This window comes from Hyperolius riggenbachi, chromosome 9 (genome assembly GCF_040937935.1).
Source record: "Hyperolius riggenbachi isolate aHypRig1 chromosome 9, aHypRig1.pri, whole genome shotgun sequence".
Taxonomy (NCBI): domain Eukaryota; kingdom Metazoa; phylum Chordata; class Amphibia; order Anura; family Hyperoliidae; genus Hyperolius; species Hyperolius riggenbachi.
The window spans coordinates 49,252,147-49,266,896 of NC_090654.1; the positions used below are offsets into that span (position 1 = coordinate 49,252,147).

Here is a 14,750-nt window from a genome sequence, read left to right on the forward strand (position 1 = left end):
GTGTGAATGTATCCATAGGGATACATTAGTAGCAGCGCTTTGCTGATCGCTGGCGATCAGCAAAGCGCTGAAGAATCGCCAAGTGTGAACCAGCCCTTACATGTTTGGAGAATTTTGCATTAACCATTAATGGCCACTCGGCATTATTTTTTCTGAATTGCACATAATTGGGGCTGATTTACAAAAAAAAAAAAGGTACAAAGAAATGCAAAAAGTGAGTCCTGATTAGTTGCTCTAGTCTAGGTAGATGCTTCAGATTTGCTTCAGTATTCTCTATATTTGTAAATCAGCTCCAGTGACTTTAATAGTTCATCATCATCTGGCCGTGAATGACTTGGTCAGGGACAACTATATCATGTCTGTTCGAAGTTCAAGAAAGAAGAACATTACATTTCTAACTTATGATAATTGACTCATTGTTGGTGTAATTATAATGGCATTTACCCCCATGTGTGTGATCATGCCCCAGCTTACGTGGTCAGTGTTCAGCATCAAGTTTTTTTTCTTTTTAGGGTAAACCAGGAAAGGATGCAATGCCTGGATCTCGTGGTGAGAAAGGAGAGGCTGGTCTCAATGGACTTAGAGGACCCAAGGTAAGAAATGTATTCCAGGTTCCTAGTAGATCAGGTCATAGCTGGAGGCCATGAGCATGAGGCCCTACAGCAAACTTTACAATAGATCCGCTTATGCTTGATGCAGTCTCCATGAATAGGAAACTGTCACTATGGTTGGCCAGGGAAGGGGTTCATGGGGGCTAGGAAATGTCCCTATGGGGGTGAGTTGTTGTTCAGTAGGAAGTAAATCAGTAGCATAGAGAGAGAGTGAGTAAGGGGCTTAGAATTGGCAATGGGTAGTGGGCTCCTCAGGGCCTATAGCAGTTGTTGTAGCAGTTTGACTGCTGATAGGTATGACTATTACACTGTACTCTACACTGACCTGAGGAACATACATTGTTATTGTCATTAATGTATTCAGCACTAATCAGGGGCATAACTATAAATCATGGGGCCCACCAGCAAAACTTTGATGGGGCCAGACAATGTTCACTTGCCAACCACTTGTGATGCTCACAGCCTGGGGGCCCACCTGGGAAGAGTCATAAAACAAGTGTGGACATCGTAATCTTCACACCCATACAGAGCCGGGACAAGGTCCTCCAGCACCCAAGGCTGAGACACCAAAGTGCGCCCCTCCATCCCTCCCACCCCAGCCGTCACACACTGATTGCTATTAGACTAAGAGGTGCCCCAGGGCCCCCAACCTCCCCAACACCTTAATCTCTAGTTATCTGGCTTGCAGTCACTGCCATGTATCCCCTTTTCTTATTTCTTTCTGCTTCAAACACAATTATAAATGACAGCTGCATGAATTCTGCGCCCCCTCCTACACTGCGCCCTGAGGCTGGAGCCTCTCCAGCCTATGCCTCGGCCCGGCCCTGCACCCATAACAAGTGTTGCCACAAAAAGGAAGGAATTCACACTGACGGATCTCCAGCAATGCTTAGCTACTAAGATAAGGAATTACACACAGGGTATTTCTCTCCTTCCTGCTTCTTCCCCCACCCCTTGCTTGTAGAGTAGTGAGACACAGGCTGGGGGCTGGAATTATTTGTCTGTGATCTGTCTACACAGGAGCAGCTTGCTAGCAAGTAAGGCTTAAACCATGCCAACAAACTAGTCAAGTACATCTATAGGTAACTTTTCTTCAATAATAAGACCATCATTTGGACAACCTATTTTGCTCAAAAGCCTCTGAGTTCTGTTTGTGATGTTTACATTTGGTTCCTATCAATATCTAAAGTTGGCCATTCAAACATTGATTTCGATCACCCAATTGGGCCCACCAGCCAACCCAGTCACCGCCCCCCCCCCCCCCCCCCCCCCATCAAAATGTGAAGCTGGATTTGCCACCACTAATAGATGCCCTGGTTGTCACTAAGAAAGGAAGTAAAGTGCAGAGTAAAGTACAGAGCATTACAAGCTTAGCACTAACCACCCACATCTGATATTTGCAATACGTTGGTTGCTCAAAAAACAGATGTGTACACGCTTTAAAAATGAGAAAAAGACACAGAGAGCCCAATATGGTGTAGTATGCTCAGGACAATAGTGGATAATGTAATGTGAGAAGGTTATACTCACAAACAAGGGTTACTGCTGAGGCAACCACTGTGAATGCAGGTGAGGAGATTAGACCTGTCCTCACTCAGGGTTAAGAAGTCGCTCTCTGTAGATAGAAGAAAGGTAGGGGTGGGTCCCCCTTCCACCAAGGGTGGACACTATAATGACTTTGATGAACAGAGGCGCCAGCAGAATAAAAACAACAATTAAAAGTTTTAAAATATGCTGGGGAGGCAGTAGTGGACTTACCTCCGAAAGCAGACTAGACTACTTGTCTGACATAAATAAACACTTTATTAGTACCCCAATAGATGCAACGCGCTTCGCAGGACCAAGCCCGCTTCATCAGGCAATAAAACGGGACAAAACAGTAGCTCTCAGGTAGCACATATAGCGCCTCTGTACAGAGAGCTACTGTTTTGTCCCGTTTTATTGCCTGATGAAGCGGGCTTGGTCCTGCGAAACGCGTTGCATCTATTGGGGTACTAATAAAGTGTTTATTTATGTCAGACAAGTAGTCTAGTCTGCTTTCGGAGGTAAGTCCACCACTGCCTCCCCAGCATATTTTAAAACTTTTAATTGTTGTTTTTATTCTGCTGGCACGCTTTAAAAATGGTCTTAAACCACACAAAAAAACACAAATGAAGGTAGGCTCTATTGTACAAGCAATGCATGCTGTAAAATATATGATGGGAATATGCTTGTTCACATCCCTTTGTACTCTATTCCAGGGAGATCGCGGTGTGAAGGGAGCTTGTGGCCAAGATGGTGAAAAAGGAGACAAGGTAAAAGGGCACTTTACATGAAAAATAAAAATAGATTAATACCTATGCATATCGAATATTTTATTCTACTGGATCTTGTATTTTTCACTGGAATCTTGTATTCCTCACTGGAGTCTACCATGTGAGCCCCTCACATGTAGTGTATTGACATTGCCTGTGGAGTGCCTCTTCCTAATGTAACTAGTATCACTGTGTGGAGCAGGGGTGGGGTGGTGAACCTGCTTGGAGAAGGGCACCGGCATTATTTAGCTCTCCTGGCGGAGGATTGAGCTACTATAGGAGTTCCCAACCCATCTGCATTTGAAGCAACAGTGCTGTCTCTGTTGGTTTTTCATAGTTTACAAACAGTGGTGGAGTGGTGGACCACTGGAGATTTGCACCACTCTACTTCTACAGGAACCTACGGACTTGTTATACAGGTTTTATAGTTTACAGCAGGGTTGACCAAAGTCCAGCCCGAGGGCCAAATGCCTTTTCCAGTGGCCCCCAAAGCTCCTGTGAGATTTTCATTGCCTGCAGCTTGCAGGCCGTTGCTGTGGTGCCAACCTGTGTCACTGCTCTGCCTCCCCCTCTGCTCTCCTACAGTCCCATGGGAATAAGTATGGAAGTACAAAGAAATACTCGCCGTAGTGTATACTCTGTATACACTGGAAGATGTCAGCCATTTTTTGTAGTCCTATAGTGATTACTATGGGACAGCGGAAAATGGCCGCAGGAGTCCTGGTGGAGGAGGAGAAGGTAAAACAGAGACATGGACAAAGAAAAAATGAATAATTGCTCCAAATTTCAATAAACAAGACAAGACAAGACAAGACAAATAACATTTATATCGCGCTTTTCTCCTGGCGGACTCAAAGCGCCAAACACGCCTCCCAGATGCTAGCACTGGTAAAAAAAAACATATCAAAACAAAATGGACCTCAAACCAGTACAGCTGCACTCAAAAAGAGAATTTTTATTGCACTAATAAGCTACAAATTGTGATTAAATAGAGCATTACAAGGCGGTCATCCATTGTTTATACTTCCGCAACCAGCGCTACAGTCAGGAAAGGAACTATACACTGAAGGTGCATGGCACTGAATTGCTGGATTGCACGTGGTAGAGTTGCTTGAGAGGTTGCATCGCAAAACAGGTCGTATGCCTTTTTTCTATTTTTAATGAGCATTGTATGAAACTAACAGCAGTTAAATCCATAATAAATGGCTGATGGGACTTGCTATTCATGGATCTTGTGCTCCATAGCATATTTAGGAAGCTAAGGATCATTTTTTGCAAGAGGTCACATGTACATGGACTTTTGAGTCTCTGGACTGAATACTGCACTACTGTTTTTTTCTGGCCAGTAAATTTTTTTGAATCTAGTGATCACTAGCTCAGCACCTTATTCCTATGAAGGGACTATTTGATTCATGTTGGGGGCAAGTGTGACTGTGATGTATGGTGTTTCTTTATTGCTCAATTTAAGGCACATGGAATTTTACCCTTAATTGTTTTGGGGTTTTTTGCTCTATTTAATCACAATTTGTAGCTTATTAGTGCAATAAAAATTCTCTTTTTGAGTGCAGCTATACTGGTTTGGGGTCCATTTTGTTTTGAAAACAGAGACATGGGCCTGGACTTGATGAGTGAAGAGTAGTCACTTATGCCAGCAGTTATATTCTCTAGTCGGAAGTATTGGACCAATCAGAGAAAATGCAAACGTTTACCACTTGGAATACTGTGGTAATTTTAGACCAAATTGCGTTATTCAGATTTTCACTGTAAACTACCGCATTATCTGATCAGTCCAATACTACTGATTATTTCTGAGTCCAGTGATTGGCCTAAAATCTGAAGATTAAAGGGAACCTTAAAGAGACTATGACCCCCAAACCCCCCACTGCGACACTTGGTCGCAGACTTGGTCGCTCCTGGAGGCAGGGCTAACGGCTGCAGCCCTGCCTCCAGTCGCGTCTGTCAGCGGCGCATCGCTGCCTCTCCCCTGCCCCTCTCAGTGAAGGAAGACTGAGAGGGGCGGGGGAGAGGCGGAGATACGCGCTGACAGACGCACGTGGGGCAGGGCTGCGGCGGTTAGCCCTGCCCCAACCAGGAAGCGCTCCCCCGCATTACGGAGGGGATTTGGGGGATCAGGGACCCCCTTTAAGCCGTGGGATAGCGGCGGTTTAGCAGGGGCACACATACCCCTGCTAACTCTGAGGTCTGAAGCGAGATTTATTCTCGCTTCAGACTCTCTTTAACTGTGGCATAGAAAAAGTTTCACTTACCTGGGGCTTCTACCAGCCCCCCGCACCCGTCCTGCCCCGTGGCAAGCTTACTGCACCTGCGCAGGACGTGTTTGCTGACATGAACGCGTACAAGGATACACGGTAATCCGATTTCTGCTAAAAAAAAAACCCTGGCATTCACTGATTAGTTTAATACTTCTGAGTTCTGTGATTGATCTCAAATTTTCGGTTTGCAGCAATTCAGCAAAATTCCGATTTCTGCAACCAATTACCGCTGAAGTAAGGACTCAGACATTGCTATTCCGCTGATATTTTCCGATCAGCCGTACTACTGATGACAAAGAGATCCTTAGTTATGTTGCAGTTGAAAGTTTCGTCACTTCAGTGTTTGAATGTTTTTGAATGGTAGAAATGATGTATTGGTGGGCCCAGTTATAATATGTGTTTCTTTTTTTTGTTGAAGATTTTTACTAAACATTTTTTTTTCTCCAGGGAGACACGGGCATGGTGGGCCGCAACGGGATTCCTGGAAAAAAAGGAGATGCGGTACGTAGCGACGTTTTCAGCGCTCAACTTAAAACCCATGATTCAGGAACAAAAAAAACAAAAACAAATAAAAAACTGTCATGTTTTTCACAGTAATAACTATATTATGTGTGGTGCATACTGTAAATATAAATTGTATTTCTCTAACTTGTTTTAGCACCTTACAATTAATAAAAAAAAAATTACAAATGATGACCAGGAGATGAATTTGTCTGCTAATTATATCAGTCTATATTATGATATCTCATAAGCATCTTTTATCTACAGGGGGAAAATGGAATCCCCGGGCATTCTGGTTTACCTGGCAAAGAAGGACTTGTCGGTGCTAAGGTAGAAACAAGTGAATGCTGCATGATGCAATTTTTTTTGTACATAATTAAAGGTTGCATTTATATGTAATAAATTCAAACATACTCTTTATAGGTGTTCTGGACAATATAAACAGAGTAACTCCTTCCCCACTGCTGCAACATGTATCTATGCCCCTCTGGACTCCACTTAAAAACCAGGAGCGTAGATACACGTATCATCAGCTTACATGCTGCGCCAGTGCGTGCACCCGCTCCCAGCCGCTACACCACCCAGGGCAGAATACAGAATGGTGGACGGGAATATGTGCTCCCAAAGCTGATCAAACTGCCTGTAACGAATAATCAACAGTATTAGCGAGATGCCAGTGATCAAAGTGCAATTAAACACACCAGAACACACCAAAACGCATTACTTCCGGTGTACTATTCAGTACACAGGAAAGTGTGGTGGCATTTAGTGGACAAAAAAGAAGAATACAAGCATAGATACATATGACTTATAAAAATAAATAAAATCTCCATTTATATATTAACCCTTTACCCCCCCCCCCCCCCCCCCCCCCATTATTATCAAAATAAGACACTTATTTAAAATACAGCATAAAAAAATACATGAATAGTACCTTAGGGACTCAGTTCTTTTATTTCCAAATAAAATATTGTCGCTATACATTGTACTAGGACAATCATTTACTGTAAACGTTATAATAACTGGGACAAGTGAGCAAATAAAATGTGTGGGTTTTATCTATTGTAGTGCATTTTATTTAAAAACTATAATAGCTGAAAACTAAGAAATTAATTTGTTCCGTTTTTTCTTATTCTTCCCTGTTTTTCTAACAATTGATGTACTTCGATGGCAAAGATCATGTTCACATATTTAGAATTCCCATTATGTAAGCTTTAAATGTTTCTTATTTGCTTGTGTCCTTTCCTTTTAGGGTGACAGAGGCATGGAAGGATTGCCGGGTAGTAAAGGTGATCAAGGAGAGAAAGGCGATAGGGTGAGTATAAATGCCAGACATTCTGCTATGGTGTCACCCCAGACTCTGGACTCTGCTTTAGTCTTCAGAAACAAGTCTTGTTCCGCTAATGCAACATTTCTAACATACGTCCCTTCCTAACTCAGGAGACCAAACTAGTAGTTCTAAGGTTTGAGGTGAAAAAAACTTGATGAGATAAACAATTGTATCTCTACTCCTACTCCTAAAAATGTATTTCTTTAGATACGATACAACATTTACAATAGAACATTTACAAAGTAGATTTAATGTTTTATTGTCTCTGCTCAATGGCAGTCTGTTAAGTGTCCCAGAATTAAAATACATGAACTAATGACCTTTCTTTATCTATTCCCTATATTCAAACGTTGTTCTCTGCAGGAAAACATTTTATGGGTGTAATTCGTTATCAGTGAGGGTTGTACTACAATCTAATCTGCTAGGGGCATTCCTGTAGGGTTTCCAGTGCTGCAATTGGGCAGCTCTCTCTCCCTGGCCATGCCCCCTGCCGCTCCCCCGCCTCCCTACACGCTGGATGAGAGACACACAGACACAGTCTCTCCTTGCAGCGTTGTGACCCAGAGGTCATAAAAGTGAAAGTGGGCCAGTGTGGCGGAGTGCGGCACTGATCTGCACAGCCCCCTGGATCAGGTAGCATAATTATTTTTTTTTTATTTGATGAGCCCACATTAAGCTCTGTTTAAGCATTCCCTCATAATCTTACACCTCGACTGCTGCAAAAGCTTCTTCTCTGGTGCTCAACTAACTGGACTCATCTTTAAAAGCTATAATGAATGTTGCTGCCAGATTTATGTGCCGTTCCCACCAGCCTAAATGCGCTCCTCCTCTCCGCTTGTTCCTTCTTGTTTCCAATCTACTTGACAATAAAGTCAATCTCCTGATCTATGTGCGAGGTGTTTTGCTGAAATAATACATTTATCCCCTTTCTAGGGTACTGTAGGGCCAATTGGTCCACCTGGCACAAGGGGAATTGATGGGACTCCAGGTCCTCCGGGTTCTCCAGGGCCGCCTGGTCCAAAAGGCCCTGAAGGTCTTCAAGGACAAAAGGTGAGACTGTCACAATGATACTCAATAACGAGGATACATTACATAAAACGTTTTTTACAATTCAAGGTTACGAAATTAGAAAGAGGAAATCATAATCATAACATGCTTTGGCTCTTTCTACTTTCACTATTTCTTTACTATATGGATTGGCCCATTATGGAATGAAAAGGCTTCCAGCATTCACAGGTCCTTTCCTGAGGTTTTTGGGCTTAGTTTTGGAGTACTGTGGTGCAAACTTCCAGTACTGGTTATTATGCTGTATTACCGCATGCATATTCAATAAGTGTAAATCGAATATTTATTCTGAAAGAGTCCTGTTTGGAAGTTTGCATCACTGGATGAATTATGGGAGGGTTGATGGACCTCTCACCTTAATGGGACTCCCCATGACACATGGTCATATCCCTGAGGCTGACAGAATCTAATTGCATAGCTTTGGAATATTGGCATTTAAAATGAGATCAAGGGTAATCTACCAATTAAAACACCAACACCTAGACACTAGTAGCTGAGATCAAACAACACAAATGGCCTACACTTAGTTTTGGTTAGGACTAGGAGATGCCTTTTTTATGGGCTGACCAAAAGTAAATGTTGGCACGTTGCATCTCATGAACGTCAGAATGGAGTCTCTCAGGAATTGAGCCCTGAAAGGGAAGATTGTTTTGGCTTGCTAAGCTGGCCAGCCAACTACACAGTCTTCTGTTTGATCAATGTTTTAGACAGATTACCAAAATGTATTACTATTGATTTACAAAGCACCAACATATTCTGTGGCGCTGTACAAAGTAACAAACAACATAATACAACATAATACAGACCAATATATGAAATACAGAGTTGGTATAAAATGCAGAACTGGTCATTACAGTGACAAAATTAATATGAATAAATGTGTAACAAAATCCAAGACACAAAAGGGCGAGAAAGCGCCGTCCTTGCAAGCTTACAATGGAAGGGGAGGGGGGGGGGGATCAAGAGGTGGGATAGCACACAATATTAATGCTTAGAGGCAGTGTGTTTTAGGTTATCTAGTAGGAGTACAACTTGGCCAGAGGTCAAAAGTTGATCTTACATAAGGTAGAGCGTATGCTTGGCGGAAAAAGTGAGTTTTGAGGGCACGTGTAAAGATGTCAAAAGTTGGATCTATGTAGTTTGGGTGCCCAGCTAATCTACCATTCAAATTCTGTTGAAGCTGCATCAGTCGCAACAGTTGTTTGTAACATTGCCCTTAAAGAAGAACTCCAGTGAAAATAATGTAATAAAAATGTGCTTAATTTTTACAATAATTATGTATAAATGATTTAGTCAGTGTTTGCCCATTGTAAAATCTTTTCAAGCCTTGATTTACATTCTGACATTTATTACATGGTGACATTTTCACTGTGGGCAGGTGATGTAGCTGCTGCATGCTTTTTTGGCAGTTGGAAACAGCTGTAAACAGCTATTTCCCACAATGCAGCAAGGTTAACAAACAGGAAACTGCCAAGAGTATGTACTCAGAATTTCTTTTTGGGAGGGGTTTCACCACAATATCAGCCATACAGTGCCCCCTGGTGGTATGTTTGTGAAAAGGAATAGATTTCTCATGTAAAAGGGGGTATCAGCTACTGATTGTGATAAAGTTCAATTCTTGGTCGGAGTTTCTCTTTAAGATTGCTCAAGCGGTTTGGCACGTGTGGCTGATTTCCCCACTAGTTTCATAACTAAACATAACTTTTACAGAGCAACAAGAAAATGGGATGCTGCTGTGGTTATTTACTCCTTGTCAAGTTCCATTTCAAATACCATACTGCAGCACCTGGAACACTTACTGAAGTTCACTTTGCATGCATTTGTTCTCCCATATAATGAACACAGTTGAGCTTGGCAGAAGTGATTTTTACTTAGATCAGCTCCAGTTGCCCAGATACAGGGAGGATAAGATAAGCAGAGACCTAACCAGTGCAGTGCTATTCATTGATGGAGCAGAGTGTTCAGTAGATGCAGATAGGCACCCAGTATAACAAGTTAGAACTCTTTACTGAAGAAAACGTGCAGAGACAAATCATACACCACCATTAGGTAATTATTTATTTATTTATTTTGTTTGTTGTATTTATAAAACGCCAACATATTACGCAGCGCTGGACATTAGTTTAGGTTACAGACAATATTTAGGGGTGACATACAGCAATACGACAATACAGGAATACTAGAAAACCAGATCAGGCAGCACAGTATGAGTACAAGGTAATGCTTAGTCAGTCACTGGATGGGAGCATGGAGATTAGGAAAGTTAGGTTCACTCAGATGCATCGCATGGGTGCACAGTAATGGAGGTGCATGATTAGGTAGGACACAAAAGGAGGAGGACCCTGCCCAAAGTCTTACAATCTAGAGGGAGAGGTAGGGACACGAAAGGTACGGGACCAGAGTTCTGCTGCGGGTTTAGAGCACTTGTGAGGGGTGGTAGGCCAGAGTGAAAAGGTGAGTTTTGAGGGCCTTCTTGAAGATGTTAAAGGAGGGGGCAGCTTACAGAAAGGAGCACAGAATGAGTACAGGAAATAATAATACCATAGAGATCATCACTGCACATTACCCACAGTGTGGTTGCTTTACTATACTGCAGTCTAAGTAATCGTTGTTAAATCCAACATTCACAGCTTTATCTTAACACATTTGAGGAGGTTTTACTGAAGCTATATACACATGCTAGACCAAACTTGGGGCTGGAGTGGCCATCCAGGGTTGTCTTGGCCAGGAATTTAGCATGTGTACAAGTCCCCTCTCCCTTTACTGGAGTCATTAAAAGACCTGGCATGTTCTTAAAAGACATTAACCCCCAAGCACTTTTTTATCTTCCTTCTTCTCTTCTTGTCTTCATCCCTTCTCCAAGGGAACCGACATGCCACTTGACTGTAGCCGGGAGATGCTTCTGTATGAAGCTCACATTAATCTTAAGTTGTTTATTTGAAATCTGAAGCAGAGAGCGTATATAAATTTCATCCCAAATCATTATGCCACTGTATCTCGGAAATGGTTGAGTATTGGCATGAGAAGTAGAGTTATGCTACATAAAAACTTTTCCACAAATCTGTGTTTACTTCATTATTTGTAAATTTTAAGGTGTGAAAGAAACAGAATAGACCATGCAATGTGTAAGCTATCCTGTTTCAACCTTAGTAGTTGGTTTATGAAGTTTTGCAGAAGTGTTCTCAATACATGTATTTTAACTAGCCTGTGTGACCCTACTTCTCAGGGAGACAGAGGTCCTCCTGGAGAGGCGACTGTTGGACCGCGTGGAATCCCAGGAATCCCGGGAGAAAGAGGTGATCAGGTATGACTTTAATCAATATCTCTTCTTGTGACTTTTTTTCTCATATTTTTTTTCACCCAAATTTATAAACCCTGTTTCTCAAATCTGCACTAATTATAAAGTAACATATTTCAGATTAAGAGCTGAGTTCAACTTTGCAATGCTTAGGTCAAAAATTGCTATTTATAAAATGTAAATGAGAGGTTACTCACTTACTTAGTTACATTGTTATTTGGGTTGAAAAAAGATATACGTCCATCGAGTTCAACCAGAGAACAAAGTACAACTCCAGCCTGCTCCCTCATATATCCCTGTTGATCCAGAGGAAGGCGAAAAACCCTTAAGGGCCCGTTTCCACTATCGCGAATCCGCATGCGTTGCCCGCATGCGGATTCGCACAGCCAGTACAAGTGGATGGGACTGTTTCCACTTGTGCGTTTTCCTGCACGTTTTTCTGTGCAGAAAAAATCTGCAGGGTAGGGCCCTCAGAATTCGCCTGCGTGTGGAATGCAGGCGAATCGCACGCAATGTATTTAATAGGGAAATCGCATGCGTTTTCCCCATGCGTTTTTTGCCACGATTTCGCATGCGATTTCGCATAGGTACCCATGTTAATTCACACAGGCAGTGACATGGTTAAAATCGCATCACCCTAACCTAATGCGAAATCGCGGCAAAAAACGCATGCGGAATCGCACCCGCATGCGATTTTCCTGCGGTGATTCGCCGGCGATTCCGCAACGCTATAGTGGAAACAGTCCCTCAAAGGCATGGTCCAATTAGCCCCAAAAGGACAGCTGGGCCGGCCAGCCCACCTGTGGTGCAGTTTGGTGGGAGTTTGTAGGTTCATGGAGGGTGAAGTCTAAGTTGCCAGAACATCTGTGCCTATAGGCTCCTGTGAGGTAAATCCGAGCCTGGGCTTCTGTAATTGTCAGCATTCACCAATCGACATTAGAAGCTGCTGGCAGTTGCCTTCCAAAGCTAACAAATGCTCTGGTTGTCTTTTCATGGCGTCCTGGAGGTGTGCGGCTCACAGGAAGTGGACCACAATTCTCAAGGCAGAGAGGAGAGAAAATGGACCATAATCCTCTGGGCCATTAAATCGCCATAAAAAGCTTTCAAATGTGAACGCTTTAACAAACGCTTTTAACCACTTACAAACATCTTGACTAAATGACATGGCGTTTGAAAGTGTGTAAAAGAACAGAAGCGACAGGCCTCCTCAGACATCAGTGTGAACTGGCCCTTAGGCTGGATGCTCATAAATATCGGGTGGTAGCTGTTTGTGTGGTTTAACCTCCTGTAAGCTGTTTTTGACTACATAGCAGGCAAAAGACATGGTATAAACATCATCAGATGCGTTTTTCACTTATGGTTTTCTGTGTCATTCTCCCATACTTTGTCTGCATGTTAAACAGATGCTTGGATTTTCTAATACCACTTTCATCAGCGCATTGAATGGCGGGAAGACTCTATGGGCTCGATCCAAGTCACTTTTTCTCCTAAGTTTTCTCTTAGATACCTTTTTATATTTTTGTTTAAAATAACTTTTCAGCATTCTGCAACTGAAAAAGTAGCAACAAGCACCGTAGATGGAAAAGTACCATCAAAATTATTCTGAGTATTTTCTTCCCCTTCTGGTGGCTTAATAGCCATTTTACTGATAAGATGTGAAAATATTACCTAGCAAACTTAGGAGACAACAAATAATTGGATCAGGCCCAATCTGTTTTTGGTAAGCAAATGTAATTACCAGTAAGTAATTGCTCAGCTGAAAAACATTGCCATGAGAAAAAAAAACATGTTGGACACAAACCAAATTTTTCTAATCAGAGTGCCGTATAGTTGAAAGACCCATCTTGTCTTAGAGCCCTTCTACAATAGGAAACGCAATTGCATACAAAATAGTGCTGCAATGTACCGATACTTCCTTCTGTTCCTACTGCCCACGATTGCGCCGATATCCGTCTGGTACAAGAGCAAATGCACCAAGAATCGTGCAGGCCGGCGATTATGATTTGAGGAAAAAACAAATAACAGTTGTGGGAAAACAGCATCAGGATTTACATATTAATCGCGGCGCTGTTGCGAGAGGCAAAAAAGATGTGATCCAAAACGATAGCAGTCAGTTATACCTTTGTATTAGCTTTCTGCCTTATTCTTATTGTAATAATACCTTTTTTTTTCTTTGTTTTCAATATTTGTAGGGGCTTTTAGGACCGGATGGAGGTAAAGGAGAGAAAGGGTCTCCGGGAATGACTGTGAGTTACTCATTATATGCCACATTGTCTTCTTCAAATAAGATATTTATAGAACTCTTGTGTAATGGGCACAGCCATAGCTGTCATTTATGTATGCTCCTGTATCATGTATAAGCACCCACCTGTGTTCAGCACATCTGGTTTATTATTTAGAAGTTACCTAATCTAGTTTGGTTCCATTCCGATGGTATACAGTCCCTTTAGGCATAAAGTAAACCTGAAATTACAGTTTTACATGCACCGAAGAACCAACTGGCAGGACTGAGCCAGATTACCGGGGCTGGTTGTGGCCTAACAGGGGCACTCGGGAGGACGTCGAGGGATGCATCAGTGCTCATGGGGCTGGAGGAAGCCCCGGGTGAGTTAAAATCGTTTTATTTTGCGATCTCAGGCCGGATTTATACTTTTTCTGCCCCTAAGCTAAGTGTGTTGTGACTCCCCTTATGTGCAGCATCACCCCTCCTATTCCATGTGCAGCCACTCTTCCATGTGCAACATCTATATACTGCAGCACATCTGTTTAACCCTTTTTATTTAGAGGCTTGCCAATTTATTTTAAAACATTTTTTTTTATTTCTTCTTTGTTAGATTTCCTAGCTTCTAATTAGTACTGCTGTAATGTGTATTTATGGTAAATTGTCACCAGGGGGCAGTATGAGACAAAAAATAGAGATCCGATGGCAATCCCAGGGAATCCCAATGACGTAGTTCCTGCCCAGAAACTTAGGGTAACTTAGGGGCGGCTAGCCATGTTAGGCATGGGGGGGAGGGGCAGTTTAAGGTTAGGTGCCGGTGGGGTAGTCCTTAGTGCTAGCTATCGCCAGGGGGATCTTAGGGTATTGACAGAGGGGTCTTAGGGTTAGGTATTGTTAGGTGGGTCCATATTGTTAGGCATCACAGTGTGTGTGTGTGTGTGTGTGTGTGTGTGTGTGTGTGGGTGAGTCATTAGGGTTAGGCATCGCCATGGGGGATCAGATAGGGTAAGGCATTGAAAGGGAGGGCTCATGTGAGGGTAAGGTTAGGTTAGGTCATAGGAAAATATCAGTAAAGATTGTACCAATACTTACCATTACCAATCTATTTACCATCACCAATATTTTCCTATTGAAATGAACTAGTAGAATATCTGTAA

The 14,750-nt window shown here is 42.5% G+C and overlaps 1 protein-coding gene across 1 annotated transcript in view; it reads left to right on the forward strand.

Moving 5' to 3' along the window:
• Positions 1-14,750, forward strand: part of COL7A1 (collagen type VII alpha 1 chain) — a 331,680-nt gene that overhangs the window by 315,386 nt on the left and 1,544 nt on the right. The window contains exons 107-114 of the mRNA XM_068254821.1: positions 513-593; positions 2,852-2,905; positions 5,626-5,679; positions 5,947-6,009; positions 6,932-6,994; positions 7,943-8,059; positions 11,301-11,378; positions 13,565-13,618. Coding sequence (XP_068110922.1) covers positions 513-593; positions 2,852-2,905; positions 5,626-5,679; positions 5,947-6,009; positions 6,932-6,994; positions 7,943-8,059; positions 11,301-11,378; positions 13,565-13,618 — 564 coding nt within the window. The remainder of the gene's footprint in view (positions 1-512; positions 594-2,851; positions 2,906-5,625; positions 5,680-5,946; positions 6,010-6,931; positions 6,995-7,942; positions 8,060-11,300; positions 11,379-13,564; positions 13,619-14,750) is intronic.